General features: G+C 33.8%; 1 protein-coding gene across 1 annotated transcript in view; it reads left to right on the forward strand.

The window, feature by feature from the left end:
- The window catches only part of LOC141340986 (E3 ubiquitin-protein ligase MARCHF4-like), a 32,448-nt gene extending 29,710 nt beyond the window's left edge, over positions 1-2,738 (forward strand). The window contains exon 4 of the mRNA XM_073846112.1: positions 2,035-2,738. Within this exon, the coding sequence (XP_073702213.1) occupies positions 2,035-2,486 (452 nt within the window). The 3' untranslated portion in view covers positions 2,487-2,738. The remainder of the gene's footprint in view (positions 1-2,034) is intronic.
- The last annotated feature ends 17,562 nt before the right edge of the window (positions 2,739-20,300 follow it).

The following is a 20,300-nucleotide window of genomic DNA, read 5'->3' on the forward strand; positions in this document are numbered from 1 at the left end:
TATTTTATGGCTGACTTGAACTTTGTATGCAAATACTGTTATATACAGTAAAACCACTAAATATTCTATTATTTATTTCCAAACTTAAGCTGCAATAATCATTCAGCTCTCTGAATCACTGAGCACAAAGGAAAGGAATGCAACAAAGTAGACATAGTAGATACAGACACTTTAGATAAATATCTTTGGCCTCATTCATCACTAACAGAACTAGTATATCATATAGTACAGTTTTACACCACTCTGAGTTTGCAAACTGCTCTGTGGGTTTTTCCACTTCATTAACACTGAGAACAGACGGGCTGCAATTATGTGCGTTTTCAGCTGTCTATAGTCTGACTTTCTTAAAGTGGTCTCTTCATACTTTTTGTTTTTCTCCCTGAGGCTCAATTATAATGTTAGTAAAGGTGTTTTCATTTAGATTCTTCCACCCTTTCATCTCAAATGGAAGACTGGTCCAAGATATAAACTAGAACTGCAAGATATACATGAGAATTTCATGATATAAACTCAGAATTGCAAGATATAAATTGTGAGATACAAACTCAGAATTGTGAGATAAAAAAAAGAATTTCGAGAAGTAAACTCAGAATTGCAAGATATAAACTCAGAATTGTCAAAAATAAAGATGGAATGGCACGATATAACCCAGAATTTCAAGATATAAACTCAGAATTGTCAAATATAAAGATGGAATTGCAAGATATAACCCAGAATTTCAAGATATAAACTCAGAATTGCGAGATAAAGTCAGAATTTTGGGATATAAACCCAGAATTCCAGGATATAAACTAGAACTGTGAGATATAAACTTTAAACTGCTAGGTACAGACTCAAAATGGAAAGAAACAGCAGAATTTTGAGATATTAACTCAGAATTACAAGATATATAGCCAGAATTGTGAGATATATAGTCAGAATTTTGAGATATAAACCAGAATTGTGAGATATATATATAGTCAGAATTGTGAGATATAAATTTAGAATTGCTAGGTACAGACTCAAAATTGTGAGATAAAAACCTGAATTTTGAGATGTTAACTCAGAATTGCAAGATTTATTGTCAGAATGTGAGATATAAACTAGAATTGTGAGATATAGAGTCAGAATTGTGATATATATAGTCAGAATTTTGAGATATATACACAGAATTGCAAGATATAAACTAGAATTTCAAGATTTAATCTCAGAATTGTCAAATATAAACTCATAATGGTAAAATATAAACTCAGAATTTTGGGATATAAACCCAGAATTCCGGGATATAAACTAGAACTGTGAGATATAAACTTTAAACTGCTAGGTACAGACTCAAAATGGAAAGAAACACCAGAATTTTGAGATATTAACTCAGAATTACGAGATATATAGTCAGAATTGTGAGATATATAGTCAGAATTGTGAGATATATAGTCAGAATTGTGAGATATATAGTCAGAATTTTGAGATATAAACTAGAATTGTGAGATATATAGTCAGAATTGTGAGATATAAATTTAGAATTGCTAGGTACAGACTCAAAATTGTGAGATAAAAACCTGAATTTTGAGATGTTAACTCAGAATTGCCAGATATATAGTCAGAATGTGAGATATAAACTAGAATTGTGAGATATAGAGTCAGAATTGTGATATATATAGTCAGAATTTAGAGATATATACACAGAATTGCAAGATATAAACTAGAATTTCGAGATTTAATCTCAGAATTGTCAAATATAAACTCAGAATTGCGAGATATAAACTAGAACTGAGAGATATATAGTCAGAATTTTGATATAAATTACAATATATAAATTAAAATTGTGAGATATAAACTTAGAATTGCTAGAAGAAAAAAAAAACAGAATTTCAAGATGTAAACTCAGAATTGCAAAACATAGTCAGAACTGTGAGAAAAAAGTGCCAATTTTTACAGCTTTTATATATCTCAATATGACTCTTTAAACTTTGTTCAGTCATGAATCATTGCATCAGAATTATCCAAAGATTGCAGAAGCTTACAGTAACCCGAATGAATCTCTCTTCTCCGCAGCTCTAATCGTCCACGAGGGCCCATCAGTTTTCCGTATATTTCATCGCTGGCAGGCCGTCAATCAGCAGTGGAAAGTTTTGAACTATGACAAGAAAAAAGACAGCGAGGAGGTGAAGAATAATGAGGAATGGGCGCGTTCGCTGCTCCACCAGAGGGAGCCGACAGGAGCGGACGTCTCTCCTTCACCGTCTTCACTCATGGCTGCTGCTGGGACGCCGGCGCTCGACGTGACCGACGACACGACGAACACAAACACCACAGCGGCCGCGCAGGACTCCTACCAGACTGACGCTCTCGCTGATGGCCCGGCTTTACCGGACCAACACTGTCCGTATAACCTCCTGCATTTACTGAGTCATCTACGGCCGCATGAGCCACGCAGCCCACCCAGCAACATCAGCGCAACCACCACTAAACCTAGAGAAGTGGTTATGAGAGTTACTACTGTCTGACTGGACGCCTCATGATGGGACGCTCCAACTCTTTTCAGCACAGAGAGACCATAAGCACAGTGTTGGGACTGCTGGATTATTTATGACTTTCATTGATACTGATAAAAAAAACAATATGACTTTTTAATTGCATATTTCATGATCTAAAGAGCAGGTCGGACAGCTGATGAATTTAAAGGGACAGTTCACCCCAAAATGGACATTCTGTCATTCTTTGATGTTCTGAACTTGTATGATGTCATTTTATTTCTGTGGAACACACAAGAAAAAATATCTTCATGCATTCGACAAGAACTGATTGTGATCAATGTCAAGCTCAAGAAAGCACCATAAAAGTGAAATAAAAATTGTCTTTTTATTCTGAATTTGTGTTCTACACTATACATTTTCAAATATTAAAAAATGTTTAAACTAAAAATTTGAAAATTTGAAAATTTTGAATTTGTGTTCTACAGTAAAATAACATTTTTAGGATTACTGTAATTTTGGTATTATTGATATGCTGTAATTTAATAATTGATTATAAATAGTTTTTTCTATGGTTACAATTAGGGTAATTAAGTTCTAGTAATTTTGTTGTGTGTTTTATCAACTTTATTCATTTTTTTAATAGTTTTTGTTTTATTTCTTTTCAATTGTAGTTATTTTGGAGTCATTTGAACTTAAAACATTAATATTTTGAGTTATTTTTAAAAATCTGTAATGTTTTTGTATTTATGTTATTTTTTTATATACCTATAAATATATTTAGTTTAATTAATTTTAGTTATTTTAATACTAAATGAAAATAAAAGATGTTGGCAACTAACTGAAATAAAATATATATTTTTTTAAACTGTATTTTATTATATTTTATTTCATGTTTATTTCAAGTAACGAAAATGTTTTTGTTCGCTTGCTTGTTTGTTTTATCATAGTTAACTAAAACTAAAATGTAAACTGTAACTAAAAACATTTTCGTCACATGAAATAAATAAAATATAAAAAACTTTTTATTCCAGGTAGTTGCCAAGTAAACCTTTCCTTGATGTACTATTATATAACAAAAACTGTAATTATAATCAATTAAAAACTATTTGAGCATATTTAATAAATACAAACACTAAAACTACTAAAATGACAAAAACACACAACAAAATGACTAAAACTTGAACTAAAACAAAAAATAAAACTGGAAAATATAAAAACACTTTTTCAAAATATTTCAAAACTGCTATAATAGTATCTCATTGATACTAAAATAACACTTAATTTTTGCTGTTGTTTTTGGGTGAACTATTCCTTTAAACAAACACTTGTTTCACAATATTTGCTCAAACAAAAAAAAAGGTGCATTATCCATTAAAAAGGCTGATGGTATATTAATAAAATGACGAATATGTTTACAGTCATGTTACCGGAGGCACCACAGAGACGTCAAACGGAGCAGCCCATGACCCTTTCACTGTCCATAAATAATGAGTGACAGCTGTCAGTCAGTCATCGCACAGACAGATGGTGCTCAGGACAGCAGCTCAATCAGTTGAAAAGCACAAACTCTCCTGCTTTTTCTCTGTTCCTCTCATGCTTGCTGGTAATGCATGTTTTCATATTCACTACCTTTGTGAGGACATCAATCAACTCAAACTATACGACAGGGATATCCTGCAGTTATTGCCCCCTTGAGTACTTAAAGTCAACATGAAATCAAAATGAACTATTTTTATAATACATGCACCTGGTCTTACAGTGCACCTTATTCTATATAAAACATGTTTGTCTTTTTAATGTTTCATAAACTTTTCTTCACATTATTTATTATTTGTCAGCCCAGCCAACCAATTCTTGTACAAAACATGCTATTTTAACATTTAAAATCCATTTTCACTTGAAAATATGTCTCATAATTAAAGTAAATAGGTTGCAAACTATGGTGATGTGTTGCTACCAGATATTTTTTCCCAACCATTTTTGTCTCATGTCTCATGATGTTATGTTGTAAAACAATATTTAAATACTGTTGTTAAAACATAATTTTTTATGCCATCATGACATTATTATGAAAATAATAATGACAAGATGTCAAATTAAAACAATATATTTTCATATAATAAGATAATATTGAGATGCTGTCGTTAAAACATTGTTTTTGTGACATAATGACACGTTTTAACAAAAAATATGCAGTTTTAATAACATAGTATATCATTATTATGAGAAAATATTTTGTTTTTTAATGACATCTCATTATTACAACATAATCGAAAGGGCAAAAATAATATGTACAGGTGCAACTCAATAAATTAGAATGTCATGGAAAAGTTCTTTTATTTCAGTCATTCAACTCAAACTGTGCAACGTGTATTAAATAAATTCAATGCACACAGACTGGAGTAGTTTAAGTCTTTGGTTCTGATTGTGATGATTTGGCTCCGATTTATCAAAGACTCACAACAAAACTCAACAAATTAGAATATGGTGACATGCCAATCAGCGAATCAACTCAAAACACCTGCAAAGGTTTGGTTCACTAGGCGGCACAATCATGGGGAAGACTGCTGATCTGACAGTTGTCCAGAAGACAATCATTAGCTATGTTTTCCTTCCAAAAATGTGAATTTAACTTATGCGCAAAACCGAAACGTCGCATAAAACATTTGCGCTAAAGCACTGCTTCAATCCAACGAGAGAAAGAGAACAAAATCATCACTTCCTGATAAACCTGCACTAAATATCACTAAAAAAACTAGGAGAAGTCATGAAAATAATAGTTTTCAGAATTTTCAGATTTCGCCACCGGAAAAGGTTGAGGCATAGTTTGCTCTCGTTTCCACGCTTTTCTTCGCTTTTAAAAGCTTGTACAGTAAATGTCCGTAAGCATTTTACTTTTGACTTATGACAGTAAGTACAGTACGACAAACTCACTTAGTCTATTTTAAACATAGAATTATTAATTCATCAACAAAAATGAATCAATAACTGTTAAACAACTTCCACAAAGTTTAATTATAAAAAATAGGCCTGCTGAAAATCAGCAAACACAGAGGAAATAAATCAATAAGAAACGAATGTTCTTCCAGTGAGCTTCCAAATTCACCTTAGATAAACGAAAACAGTCAACAGGCCGTTTTAAAAATCCTAAATACTTTTAAAACAGGCGGTTTTGCAACTCTTGCCTTTCTCACCTCATTCCTCATGCGATAAATGAAATCGGACTCATGTCGCGGATGCTACTGTTGTTAGGCACACTGCCTTGAGCAGCCCCATTCAGGGGTCCGTTCTTCGTACCTCGCTAACTAAATTAGCTGGATTTGATTGTTGACGATTTGGCATGATCTTGGATTGTTTGGTTCTTCGAAGCTCATCCTGGACTTGCTGTCATAGCAACAGCTCTGCAAGCTTAAACCTGCTCTGGAGCAGGTTTATTTCATGTAAACAGGATTTAGGCTGCGCTCCTGGCGGGTTATGATTGGTTGAAATGGCGAGGTTACATCTGATTGGTTAAAGAGCACGACTGACACGGACTGACTCACGTGGGAAAAGAAAAGTATCTTGCAAGAAAGTGTATATATATGACAGGTTCCAAAAAATATTTGGCAGCACAACTGTTGATATTATCCAACATTGATCATTCTAATAATAAATCAGCATATTAGAATGATTCCTGAAGGATCGTGTGACACTTAAAGGAACACTCCACTTTTTTTGGAAATAGGCTCATTCTCCAACTCCCCCAGAGTTAATAAGTTGATTTTTACCGTTTTGAAATCCATTCAGCCGTTCCCCTATTCTGGCGATATCACTTTTAGCATAGCTTAGCATAAATCATTGAATCCTATTAGACCAGTAGCATCGCGTTCAAAAATGACCAACGAGTTTCCATATTTGTCCTATTTAAAACTTGACTCTTCTGCAGTTATATCGTGTACTAAGACCAGCGGAAATTTAAAGCAGCGGTTTTCTAGGCTGATAATATTAGGAACTACACTCCCATTCCGGCGTAATAGTCAAGGAAGTTTGCTGCCGTAACATGGCCGAAGCAGGCGCATTAATATCACACAGCGCCTGAAATTAGATCCCAGCTAGGTAACTTCCAATGTGACCGGTGCTAAGTTTGTGTAACTCCGGTTGTTGCAGCTGTCAGAGTTGCAGCTGGTAAATTGTTAGTGGCTGGATTTACCTGTGTGTGATTAGCTATGGTTATGTGCATTGTAAGGGGCTGTGATAGTAAGTCGAAGACGTACTCTACTACCATCTTTCATAGAATTCCTCTGAAAAAAAAAAGCAATTTCGACTAATGAATCAATGGCTGGCTGCTCTGAACATGGATCTCAAAACACCGTTAGAAACGGATAGTTGAATAGTTTTACCGGTACTACAGCACGGCGTCTAAAGGACACTGCGATCCCAACAATCTTCAAACTAACGATACAGACAGGACAACAAGGAGCATCGCCCACGGCTGTAAGTGAAACATGATTAATTGCTAACGTTACCTGTGAAATGCAACCCCTGACGACTAGGTTTGGGCGAACAGTTGGCTTAGTATTTGCTATGACCAAATTCCATGTGTGATTGCAAAAGAAAGTTATTGCGAACAGTCGGTGGTGTTTTAAAGTCAGTTTTGAGTAAAAGTGTACATCATGAATGTAAGCCTGAAAAGGCAAACTGACAGTATGCATTTAAAATCTTTATATTATATAATGTAGTGGTTGCAGGAATAACTTACTCTTGCGACAGCTGGCTATTAGGTCCACTCGGCGTGTGACGTTTTTTCTAGTTTATTTTGTCAAATCGGAAAAAAATCTACTACTGCAGGATGCAGCATTGCATCCAAGTCCTCGGATGTTGCGACATGCCACTTCCTCATCAGGTAGATCCACCCTTGCCATCGATGGCAATACCTGGTCCCACTCGCGACAACACAGGCACTCACTTGTAGTTGGCATGAGTTGGCAAGCCCCACCAACGCGAATCTGCTCTCCTCATCCCTTCTGTCCAAGGCAGTTCAGACACACTTTCTTGTCTTTCACGTACCAAAACCTTAGCTTCAGTGAATTCTGGTTCAAATTGATACGGTTCAGGATCTGCACCAAAGTAAATATCTTCTAAATTGTCTCTCACAAATGTCTCCATGGCGAGGAACGCTGTCTGTGCTGTGCATGCACGTTGGATATGTTGACGGAAGTAAACATTTGCACATGCGCTGTGTGGTATTACTGCGCCTGCTTCGGCCATGTTACGGCAGCAAACTTCCTTGACTATTACGCCGGAATGGGAGTGTAGTTCCTAATCTTATCGGCCTAGAAAACCGCATCTTTACATTTCCGCTGGTCTTAGTACGCGATATAACTACAGAAGAGTCAAGTTTTAAATAGGACAAATATCGAAACTCGTTGGTCATTTTTGAACGCGATGCTACTGGTCTAATAGGATTCAATGATTTATGCTAAGCTATGCTAAAAGTGATATCGCCAGAACAGGAGAACGGCTGAATGAATTTCAAAACAGTAAAAATCAACTTATTAACTCGGGGGGAGTTGGAGAATGAGCCTATTTCCAAAAAAAGTGGAGTGTTCCTTTAAGACTGGAGTAACAGCTGATAAAAATTCAGCTTTTCATCACAGGAATAAATTCTATATAAATTTCAAAGTATGATATATAAAATATATAAAAAAACAAAAACATTATTTTATTTTGTAAAAACAATTTGCAATATTACTGTTTTTTCTGTATTTTTAATCAAATAAATGCAGTCTTGATGAGCATAAGAGACTTCTTTAAAGACTATTACAAGTCTTACTGACCCCAAACTTTTGAACGGTAGTGTATAAAAAAATAAAAATATAAATAAAATAACATATCAAGGAAAAAACATGTAACATGGGCAGCATTAACGCGTTTAATTTGTTCACTACTTTTGCCAGCCCTCTCTCCTTGCTTTTCCAGCCTTTGCAGTATTCCCTTGCGTTTTAATTAAACTCTGAAACTCTTAAAATCCCTCAATCAAGAGTTCTTGCTCTGCTGCAGAAAAATACTGAGCGCGCTCCTTCGTCATGTTCGCCGACCAATCAAAGAGTTGCCGATCAATGTTTCTACTATCGATACGTAGCCCCTTTTAAGCCACCCAGTGATCTCAAATAACTTCATCCAGCTATACTAATCATCAACAACAGGTGCGTTCGGAGAACCGGAATAGCGAGCTCATAGTTAGCGCGATGATTTGATCTTGGATGTGTCATTTGATCTTGGATGTAGTAAGCGAGGTACGAAGAACGGACCCCAGTTTTTAATTGTACTGTTTGTTCTGTAACTGAACTAAATGATTTTTATCGCTATAAAATAATCAAGACGATGGCAGGGCCGGTGCCTTGCTGGGCAAGTGACGAAACTGCTGAAGGAAACATTTCAGAATGACCAAAACAACATTTCTGATGCTGTGCAACAAGATGGGTCCGCTGGTTAGTCAAGTTATCCCGTTCCAGCGTGCAAAGTCACATGACTTTATTAATGCGCATGGAGGAATTTATTTGGTAAAAGTGTTTCCATCGTAGTTGATCCTACTTAGTTGTGCGCATTTTCAAAATGTATGCACATCTTTGCATTTCCACTCAGAGATTTTTATTGCGATATTCCAAAATGCGCATAAAAATAGTTGGATGGAAACATAGCTATTGACACCCTTCACAAGGAGGGTAAGCCACAAACATTCATTGCCAAAGAAGCTGGCTGTTCACAGAGTGCTGCATCCAAGCATGATAACAGAAAGTTGAGTGGAAGGACAAAATGTGGAAAAAAAGATGCACAATCACAATCACAATCGAGAGTACCGCAGCCTTAAGAGGCTTGTCAAGCAAAATCGATTTAAGAATTTGGGTGAACTTCACAAGGAATGGACTGAGGCTGGGGTCAAGGCATCAAGAGCCACCACACACAGACGTGTCAGGAATTTGGCTACAGTTGTTGTATTCCTCTTAAGCCACTCCTGAACCACAGACAACGTCAGAGGCGTCTTACCTCACTGCAAAAAATGCTTTTCTTGCTTAGCTTTTTTGTCTTGTTTCCAGCCAAAATATCAAAAAATTCTTGAATCAGGAAGGATTTTCTAGACAAGTCAAAATTACTGTCTTGTTTTTAGTAAAAACAAGTCAAAATTAAGTGAGTTTTTGCTTAAAACAAGCTAAATAATCTGCCAATGGGGTAAGAAAAAAAATCTTATTTTAAGCAGACAACTAGATTATTTTTCTTACCCCATTGGCAGATTATTTTGCTTGTTTTAAGCAAAAACTCAATTAATTTTGACTTGTTTTTACTAAAAACAATACAGTAATTTTTATTTGTCTAGAAAATCCTTCCTGATTCCAGAATTTTGAGATATTTTGGCTGGAAGCAAGACAAAACATCTAAGTAAGAAAAGCAGTTTTTGCAGGGCTACGGAGAAGAAGAAATGGACTGTTCCCAAGTGGTCCAAACTCTTTTCAGATGAGAGCAAGTTTTGTATTTCATTTGGAAACCAAGTTCCTAGAGTCTGGAGGAAGGGTGGAGAAGCTCATAGCCCAAGTTGCTTGAAGTCCAGTGTTATGTTTCCACAGTCTGTGATGATTTGGGGTGCAATGTCATCTGCTGGTGTTGATCCACTGTGTTTTTTGAAAACCAAAGTCACTGCACCCTCTTACCAAGAAATTTTAAAGCGCTTCATGCTTCCTTCTGCTGAGCAGCTTTTTAAAGATGCTGATTTCATTTTCCAGCAGGATTTGGCACCTGCTCACACTGCCAAAAGCACCAAGCGTTGGTTAAATGACCATTTTGTTGGTGTGCTTGACTGGCCAGAAAACTCACCAGACCTGAACCCCATAGAGAATCTATGGGGCATTGTCAAGAGGAAAATGAGAAACAAGAGATCTGAAGACCACTGTCAAAGAAACCTGGGCTTCCATACCACCTCAGCCGTGCCACAGACTGATCATTGAGCCGAATTAAAGCAAAAGGAGCCCCTACCAAGTATTGAGTCCATATACAGTAAATGAACAAACTTTCTAGAAGGCCAACAATTCACTAAAAACGATTTTATTGGTCTTATGAAGTATTCTAATTTGTTGAGATAGTGAATTGGTGGTTTTTTGTTAAATGTGAGCCAAATCATCACAATTAAAAGAACCAAAGGCTTAAACTACTTCAGTCTGTGTGCATTGAATTTATTGAGTTTCACAATTTAAGTTGAATTACTGAAATAAATGAACTTTTCCATGACATTATAATTTATTGAGATGCACCTTTATGTAGCGGCAATGAGCCAACATTGCCAACGTTTCATGTTGACTTTAACAACAAAAGGATTGTCCCTTCAATTAATGTAAGCAAAATACAAACTAATTTTGTTAAAACGTTATGTTTATCATCTGTTTAACCCACAGATAAACAGCAGATCTGAACTGGAAGGCCATACGTTGTGGGATAGATTATTGAAGGACCAGTTCACTCAAAATTTGTCATGATTTACTCACTTTCATGCTATTTTCTTTATTTTTCTGTGAAAAAAAATTCAACATAATGTGGAAGCTCGTTTTTAAGGTTCATAAAAAGGTTATTTATAGCACAAATGTCCAAAAAAGCCATACATGTGTTAGGAAAGTCCACAGAAAAAATGTACAAATGAGTAAATGGTTTTTGGGTAAACTATTATTTTAAAATGTCCCTGCTTACTGATGCAGTTTACTTGTTTTGTCATTATATATTTCTATCAAATATATCGACTTCAACATGGTGTGATGAGATCCATATTTTTGTCATGTTGCCATTTCATATCTACGGAAATAAAATTAATCTATGAAATGACAAACATCAGGATGATCATTACTAAAATATTACTTAGTGTGTAAAGTCTGATATGATGGAGGACAGAGGACGGTTTGACCCGTCTCAGTACCTGTATGGCGTCAGGTAACACTGGACGCTGAATAATTCAGTCCATGAAGAGCTGCTATCAATAATAACAGTCAAGTTCAGAGTTCATCAGATCTGCTCCAGTTCTCCTCAGTTCAGCAGCTTTCCACTTACCAACATCTTTAAAAATAAAAGCAGACATGCTTTAAACTAAACTTAAACCATTAAAAAACATTTTTTGTTATTTGAAATAAAACAAACATTAACTAAATTAAAAAAGGGTAAATGTTTAGTTTGAAGTACTTAAAATAACAAACTAAAAATTAATAAAAAATAATCTAAAGCAAAACTAATACAAATAACAAAATGGAAACTAAACTGGAAAACATTAAAATATAAATGATTTAAAATATAAATTATTTTTGTTTAGTTTAAGTTGAAATAATAAAAATTAAAAACTAATAACAAGCAATAAAAATTAATAAATTAAAAATTCTAAAATCCAAGATGAAAAATATCAAAATAAAAACACAGATAAATTAAAAAAATGAATAAAATGACAAAAACTATTAAACGCTAAAACTAATAGAAATAACTAAATTGTAAACTAAAATTAAAATGGAAAATATTTAAATATAAATTATTTAAAATCTAAATGATTTTTGTTTAGTTTAAGTTGAAATAATAAAAGTTAAAACAGAATTAAAAATAAAAACTAATAAAAGGCAATACAAATTTTCAAAATGAATAAACGAAAAAATCTCAAATAAAAAATTTAAATGGAAAATATGAAAATAAAAATCCAAAATGAAAACACAGATATATTAAAATAAATTTATAAAATGACAAAATTAATAAAACTAACAAAGCAGATGAAAACAGAAAAAATATATTAAAAAAATAATTCCAAATATGAACTTTTTGTTTAGTTTAAATACTAAAATAACCAAAATCAAAACTAATAAAATAACTAAAATGTACAAATTAAAATGGAAAATATTTAAATAAATTATTTAAAATATAAATTATTTTTGTTAAGCTTAGGTTAAAATAATAAAAATTAAAACAGAATTAAAAATAAAAACGAATAAAAAGCAATAAAAATTTTTAAAATGAATAAATGAAAAAAAAATCTAAAATCCAAAATGAAAATGAAAAACAGAATTAAAAATAAAAACGAATAAAAAGCAATAAAAAAGTTTAAAATTAATAAATGAAAAAAAAAAATCTAAAATCCAAAATGAAAATGGAAAATATAAAAAAAAAAATCCAAATGAAAACAAAGATATATTTAAAAAAATTAATAAAATGACAAAATGAATCAAACTTTTACAAAGCAGATGAAAACAGAAAAAATATATATTAAAAAATAATTAAAAATATGAACTTTTTGTTTAGTTTAAATACTAAAATAACTACTACTGTCGCTAGTTGAAAAAAAATGAAATGAAAACAATTTTTGTTGGTATATTATTTATGATAATTTATTTCTAGCGTATATATTTTTACATACTTATTTTAAAAAATGCATATGTATTTTTTTAAAAAGTGTACACATATGTGTGTATATGCTTTAGATAAATGCAACTGCCAAACTCTTTTTTGCCAAAAAAAACTTCTGACGGATGGATCTCACCTGAGGATTATGGGTAGTCTTGTGGCATCTAGAGAGGCATACTCACTGAAGAACATCATGGTACATCTGTCTCGAAAGCTATATATCTTGCAGTTAAAAATCAAAGTCTCTCTGGAAAACAATGAATGGGATTTTACCTGGGTAACAGAAGTGGAGAGTTGTGCTCTATAGTGACACACAGATCTCAAAACACTGTGATCAGAAAAGCATGAAATTCAATTCGTCTGCCTGTTTCCTTTTATCTTCCCTCTCGCTATGAGAGCTGGAAAGCGAAAAGCTGGTCAGCTCCTGTTTGAAGTCTGAAATGACAGTCATTACAGGTTGCTGCAGTTTTTCAATCTGGAAACATCAGAATGGAGTGTCAGAAATGAGTGCTGCAGTTTTAATCTAACGCTTTGAGTCCTGACACCTATAAAACACAGAAACTATTACAGGATGGACACGTGTGAAAAACTCACAGATCTTCATCCATGTGGGATCGGCAGGATTGTTGAAAAGATGCAGAGCTCATGGCAAATGTTTATTGAGTGATTATGCAATCGTATCATTATTATTATTATATATTATTGCATAATGACACTAAACTGTATTAGTGACTGTAATGTCAAACTGTTTTTCTACCATATTTCACTCCAGTCTCTCTCCTCTCACAAAATCATTTACACTCGAATGTAATAAGCAGCATAATTTTGTCATTATGACAGAATAAACAAGATACTAGAGTAGCAATTATGCAAACGTAAACAGAGTATATAAATAACACTTTTATATATCTATATATATATATGCACACACACACTACCAGTCAATTTTTTTTAAACAGTAAGGCTCTTCTGCTCACCAAACCTGCACTTAATTTTTTCTAAAGTACAGCAAAAACTGTAAAAATGCTAAATATTTTTACTATTTAAAATAACTGTTTTCTATTTGAATGGATTTTAAAATGTAATTTATTAACGTGATTTCAAAGCTAATTTTTTTTAGCATTGCTCCAGTCACATGATCCTTCAGAAATCATTCTAATATTCCGATTCGCTGCTCAAAAAACATTTATCATTATTATTATGTTGAAAACAGCTGAGTTGAATTTTTCAGGTTTCTTTGATGAATAGAAAGTTCAGAAGAACAGCATTTATATAAAATAGAAATCTTCTGTTACATTATAAATGTCTTTATCATCACTTTTGATCAATTTAGAGCATCCTTGCTATTTTCCATAATCTATATATGTAATTTATATATAACAGACAACTTAATAATATTGTTTTTATTATTTATAAAATACTAAAAGATATACAGTTCAGACTAAATATATCTAAAACATTTTTAGTAGTTTAAATATTCAGAGTGAAGGTATAATTTGCTATTTTATTTGTGTTTGTATACTGTATTTTATGATATTAAATAATATAAAACTGGATAGCTCAGACTAAATTCTGAAGGATGAGCCACATTCTGATCCGACACAGATAATAAAACATCTGTGACTGCTGACTCAGTATTAATGCACCCAGTTGCTCTTCTTGATGTAAACAGCCTAAAGTTAAACTAATTAACTTTATTTATTATATTACTTGGCAAAATTGATTATTATTAAAAAGAAAATTAATGTATCTACCATACTATTGAGCTTCATGCTGTACCATCATTTGCCTGCAACACAAACAAACTCTCATTCCCTATTGCTTAAAAGGACTAGTTCACTTTCAGAACAAAAATTTACAGATAATGTACTCACCCCGTTGTCATCCAAGATGTTCATGTCTTTCTTTCGTCAGCTGTAATGAAATTATGTTTTTGGAGAAAAACATTTTAGGAATTATCTCCATATAGCGGACTTCTATGGTGTCCGCGATTTTGAACTTCCACAATGGAGTTTAAATGCAGCCTAAAGGGCTCTAAATGATCCCAGCCAAGAAAGAAGGGTCTTATCTAGTGAAACGATTGGTCATTTTCTAAAAAAAAAAAAAAAAAAAATTAACATTTTGTTCTTACCTTTTTAATGGCATTTTTCTAACTTTATTAAAAGTATATAATCTATTATGTTAAATTTTTAAAATATATATATTTTTTAAGCTTTTTTAAAATTTCGATTTAAAACAACAGAATAAATACAAGTAGGATAAGAGAATAATTACCAATCAAATGAAACTAGTATTAACAAAATTAATTTGCACTACAGAAGTGGCACAGAAAAACACAAAAGTGGCTTGTAGGTGTATTTTCATATGTTTAAAGGGTTAGTTCACCCAAAAAATGAAAATTTGATGTTTATCTGTTTACCCCCAGGGCATCCAAGATGTAGGTGACTTTGTTTCTTCAGTAGAACACAAACGAAGATTTTTAGCTAAAACTGGTGCAGTCTGCCAGCCAAATAATGTGAGTGGATGGGCACCAGACCTTTAAAAGTAAAAAAAAAAAACATGCAGACAAATCCAAATAACACCCTGCGGCTCGTGACGATACGTTGATGTCCTAAGGCCCCGATCACACCGAACGCGTCTTTTAGTTCTAAAAACGCAGGGCGCACAGCACTGCCTTTTTTGGTGACTTTTAATAAAAAAACAGTGTGCTGCGGTTTTTTATGTTGCTAAGCAACGACCAAAACAGCTGTCCTGTCAGTCAAATTAAAGGATTAAAGCGAGAACGCTCTAAAATCTTAGTTTTTTGCTGTTAAGTAAACTGTCATATTGGCAGAAGCCCTAAATAATACCGTTCCAGGTTACCCACGACAGACACCAAAGGTTTCTCCTCCATTTCTTGCAGTCTCCGGACTTTTTAAGCAACTGTAAACTTTCGTCACCACAACAGAAGGCCCGCCTCTCCATTCATTCGATTGGACAATGGAAAAGAACACAAATGACGTCGGCCGTTTTTTCAACTTCAGGCGGCGAAAACGCAAGGCGCCCGGGGCGCATAAGCAGCTCGCAGAATGCTCACTGCCAACAGAAAACCATTCAAAAGAGGCGCCTCCAACTGCAAAAACGCGTTCGGTGTGATCGGGGCCTAAGACATGAAACGATCGGTTTTTGCGAGAAACTGAACAGTGTTTATATCATTTTTTACCTTTGATACACAGCCACGTCCATCTGTCCTGAGCACGAGCTTTTCATCCGGTTCGTTACATGTGTTCGCGCTCTGGCGTAGAATACGCAAACACCGTAAGGGAAAATCAGTGAAAAGTCCTGGGGCCTCATTTATAAAGACTTGCGTAGAAACCATCCTTGATTTTATCTAAGAACTTTTCTGATTTGATCGTAAGAGCGATTCAGAGAAAACGAACGCACCACGAAATCCATGCGAACGCAGTCATTCGGTTATAAATCACAAATGATCGTGGAATTGTGTGCAGCTGAATGTTCCGCCGTCGAAACGCCCCTGCTTAATTAATTAACATATAAAATGAGCTCATTCCTAAAGCAAAAACTCTGTGACAATGGCAAGTAAAAAGGAACGCAAGAAATCAAATTATAGTGAGGCTGAACTATCTGCAATACCAGGCATTACCACAAGGAAACGGTCGTACGCCAAGCTGGAATCTGACGTGGAGATAAGTACTTTTCCACGTCAAAGACGGTTTTTATAAATCTGTACTTTGACGTGGATTTGATCGTACGAACACTCTTAGATCAAATCAGTGCGTAAGAAAGTTTTATAAATGAGGCCCCTGGATGAGTTTGCGCAAGCAAATGTAATTTTTTAGCTTTCAATCTGTTTGAACAATCAGGATACGCGCAAGTAATTACCATTTTGAATAGCCGCTATACCCACAATCCCTGTGCTGTGTGTAAACAATGAGTGTCGTATACATGCAACAGATAGTTTCCGGCGTTTGCGTATACTACGCCAGAACACGTTCACATGTAACGAACCGGATGATAAACTCGTGCTCATGACAAATGGACGTAGCTGTGTATCAAAGGTAAAAAATGATATAAATACTGTTCAGTTTCTCGCAAAAAACGATCGTTTCGTGTCTTAGGACATCAATGTATCGTCACGAGTCGCAGGGTGTAATTTGGATTTGTCTGTGCATGTTTTTGTTTTTACTTTTAAAGGTTTGGTGCCCATCCACGTCCATGATAAGGCTGGCAGACTGCACCGGTTTTCGTTAAAAATCTTCGTTTGTGTTCTGCTGAAGAAACAAAGTCACCTACATCTTGGATGCCCTGGGGGTAAGCAGATAAACATCAAATTTTCATTTTTGGGGGAACTATCCCTTTAATGAGGCTCAGAGGTGGCATGAGTGCAATCAAATTCATGAATTCATGTTGAGATTAATGTTTTAAATATAAACTTTTGAATACAGAAATATTAAACAATTTAAATAACTGAAAAGATACTTTAAAAATGAAATTAAATCTGCCAGCAGGTGGCGGCAAGACACTGATTTAATTACTGAATCATATCATTCATTTGATTCATTCGAACAGCTGATTCATTCAGGAATAAAGCAAGTGATTTGTCTTTATGAAAGGGAAATTTAATAATTTTTACTAGATTCATTTAAAAACGCACATTCATTCATAAACGAAACACCGCTGTGTTTGAATGGAAATGGCTCGGCTGTGACTTGTTTCAGACTTTTGATGACGAAATAGAGAAAAATCTTACTTTTGACGACGAAATAAAGCAAAATCAGGCAATAGTGTTATAATCAACTTCTTATTATTAACTTCTTGTTTATTTAACTGTTGTATTAAATCGATCAGTGCTGAGGATGTTTTACACTGTGACCTTTTGTTTAACAACCATCACACTTTTTCTATTAGTCAATTAGTGACTGCAGAATTACTTTAAAAAGGTGAATCACTAATGACTGCAAATGACTCAATTAAAGCAGACAATTACTGCACATAATGACTGAATCCTTAATGAATGCATGCAAGACGAGCACATTCAGTTTTTCCTTTTAATCTATGGAACAGCATGGTATCATTTTATATTGGCTGAATCTGTACAAAACGTGTGCAAGAACATGTGCAGGTCTAATTTCACCCCAAAATGAAAAGAAACTGTTACGTTATTAATAGAAAATTATGTTTTAGGATCTTTTTGTCCCATACATTGATTGATTACTGTAATGCAAAATACTTTAGAATTACTGTTATGAATATCGCCAGCTCTGTGATAGCTTAAATTGTTTTTGTTACTCTGTTGTAAGTCAATTTGTAATGATTTGTGTTTTTGTATTTTCAAAAGAATTGTCAAAAAAAACCTGTATGTATGTGTGTGTATATATATATATATATATATATATATATATATATATATGAATGTAAAATTAGAATCACCATTGGAAATAATGAAAAATACAAAAATAAAAAATAAAAATCTGACAGCAACAAATTTTTTTAATAAAATCTAAATGGCTCTGAAAATTTACTATATAATAAACAAATATACATAAATGTAATGTAAATGTACTGCAGCAATGAAAAAAAAAAATCCCCAAAAAAAGCATTAAAATAAATTAAAAATCTTAACTGTTCAAAAAAAAAGTAAATAATAAATGCTTTTTTTTTTTTTTAAATCTGTGATAGCCTAAATTGTTTTTGTTCCTCGATTGTAAGTCAATTTGGATAAAAGCAATGGCTAAATGCATAAATTTAATGTTTTGTGTTGTTGTATTTTAAAAATAATTGTAAAAAAAAAAAAAAATGAGTGGTTTAAAAATTTTAATTATAAAGTAAATGTATAAAAATACATTACAGTAATAAAAATTACCATTGGGAATAATAGTAATAGGAAAAACCCTTGATATGCGACAGTAATGAAAATATTTTTTTGCATAAAAAAAAAAAAAAAAAAAAATCACACATACATATAAATGTAAAATTAAAATCACCATATTGGGGGAAAAAAAGAAAGAAAAAATAATAATAAATCGAAATGGATGTAAAATGTATTATATAATAAAGAAATATATATAAATGTAATGTAAAAGTATTGCAGTAATGAAAAAACATTTATTTTCACCAAAAAAGCATTACAATAAATAAAAAAATCTTAACTGTTTAAAAGAATTTGTAAAGAATAAAGAAATATAGATGAATGTTAATCTATTTCAGTAATAAAACCACCAAAAGAAAAAAAAAACACTGGATATTAATGAAAATTATATTTTCTTAATGGTTACAAAAAATGTACTATACAATGAATAAAAATATATTACTTTATTATTTTTTCTTTTGATTTCGGGGAAAAAGGTGATGTAGTGATTCACCTCATCAGTTCTCATTCATCAGTAAGATCTTCCTGTCTCATTTTTTGGACGCTGCACGTCTGGTATCTTCATAACACAGTTGTTTTAAGCAGGTTTATGCGAGCCTGCAGCTTGAGCTGCTCGACCCAGGAGACGGTGGCGTGAAACTGCAGCGTGTGCGTTTTCAGAGATCCGGGGGAGGATTGAGACGCTCGCATGCTCTCAGCAAACTGAGATCATCAGCCCCGAAAGACACGCCACAATTTATCAAACCCTCAACGGCTGGCATAAAAAAAACAGGGTTTATGAGCATGGATTATGAACGTGAGCGTATCAAACATCCTGACAGATCCCTCCCAGCTGATTAATGATGGGTTGTCTGACTCATTTTCGCAAATCAGTTCTCACAAACTGTTCGTTTCAATGAACTGGTCTGAAAAGTCGTTGGCGGGCATATTAAATGCTCTAAAAATGGTAAAGCTAAATATAGGCATACAAAATTCACGTTCTGATCTGCTGCTTCAAAGGGATCCTAGATTACAATTTTTGCCCATTCATCTTTAGCAATGAGCAAGGGTCTCCTTGCCATTACCCTGATCTTTAGCTCCCTCCACAGATTCTCAATTGGATTTAAGTCAGGACTCTGTCTGGGCCACTGCAAAACGTTAATGCTTTTGTCTGCTAACCATTTCTTCACCACTTTTGCTGTGTGTTTTGGGGCGTTGTCGTGCTGAAATGTCCACTGGTGCCCAAGGCCAAGTTTCTCTGCAGACTGCCTGATGTTGTTGTTGAGAATTTTGATGTATTGCTCCTTTTTCATGGTGTTGTTTACTGTGATTAGTTTCCCTGGTCCACCGGCTGAAAACCCCCCCAAAACATTAGGTTCCCACCACCATGTTTGACAGTGGGGATGGTGTTCTTAGGGTTGAAGGCTTCTCCTTTTTTACACCAGCAGAGCCCAGATTCATCAGGATGGCCTTGGTGGTGATCCTTGGATTCTTTTTTGCCTCTCTCACTATCCTCCTGGCCAGCACAGGTGTCACTTTTGGCTTCCGACCACATCCTCTGAGATTTTTTATTTTTCACAGTGCGGAACGTCTTGTATTTTTTA

Source organism: Garra rufa, chromosome 8 (assembly GCF_049309525.1).
Source record: "Garra rufa chromosome 8, GarRuf1.0, whole genome shotgun sequence".
Classification (NCBI taxonomy): Eukaryota; Metazoa; Chordata; class Actinopteri; order Cypriniformes; family Cyprinidae; genus Garra; species Garra rufa.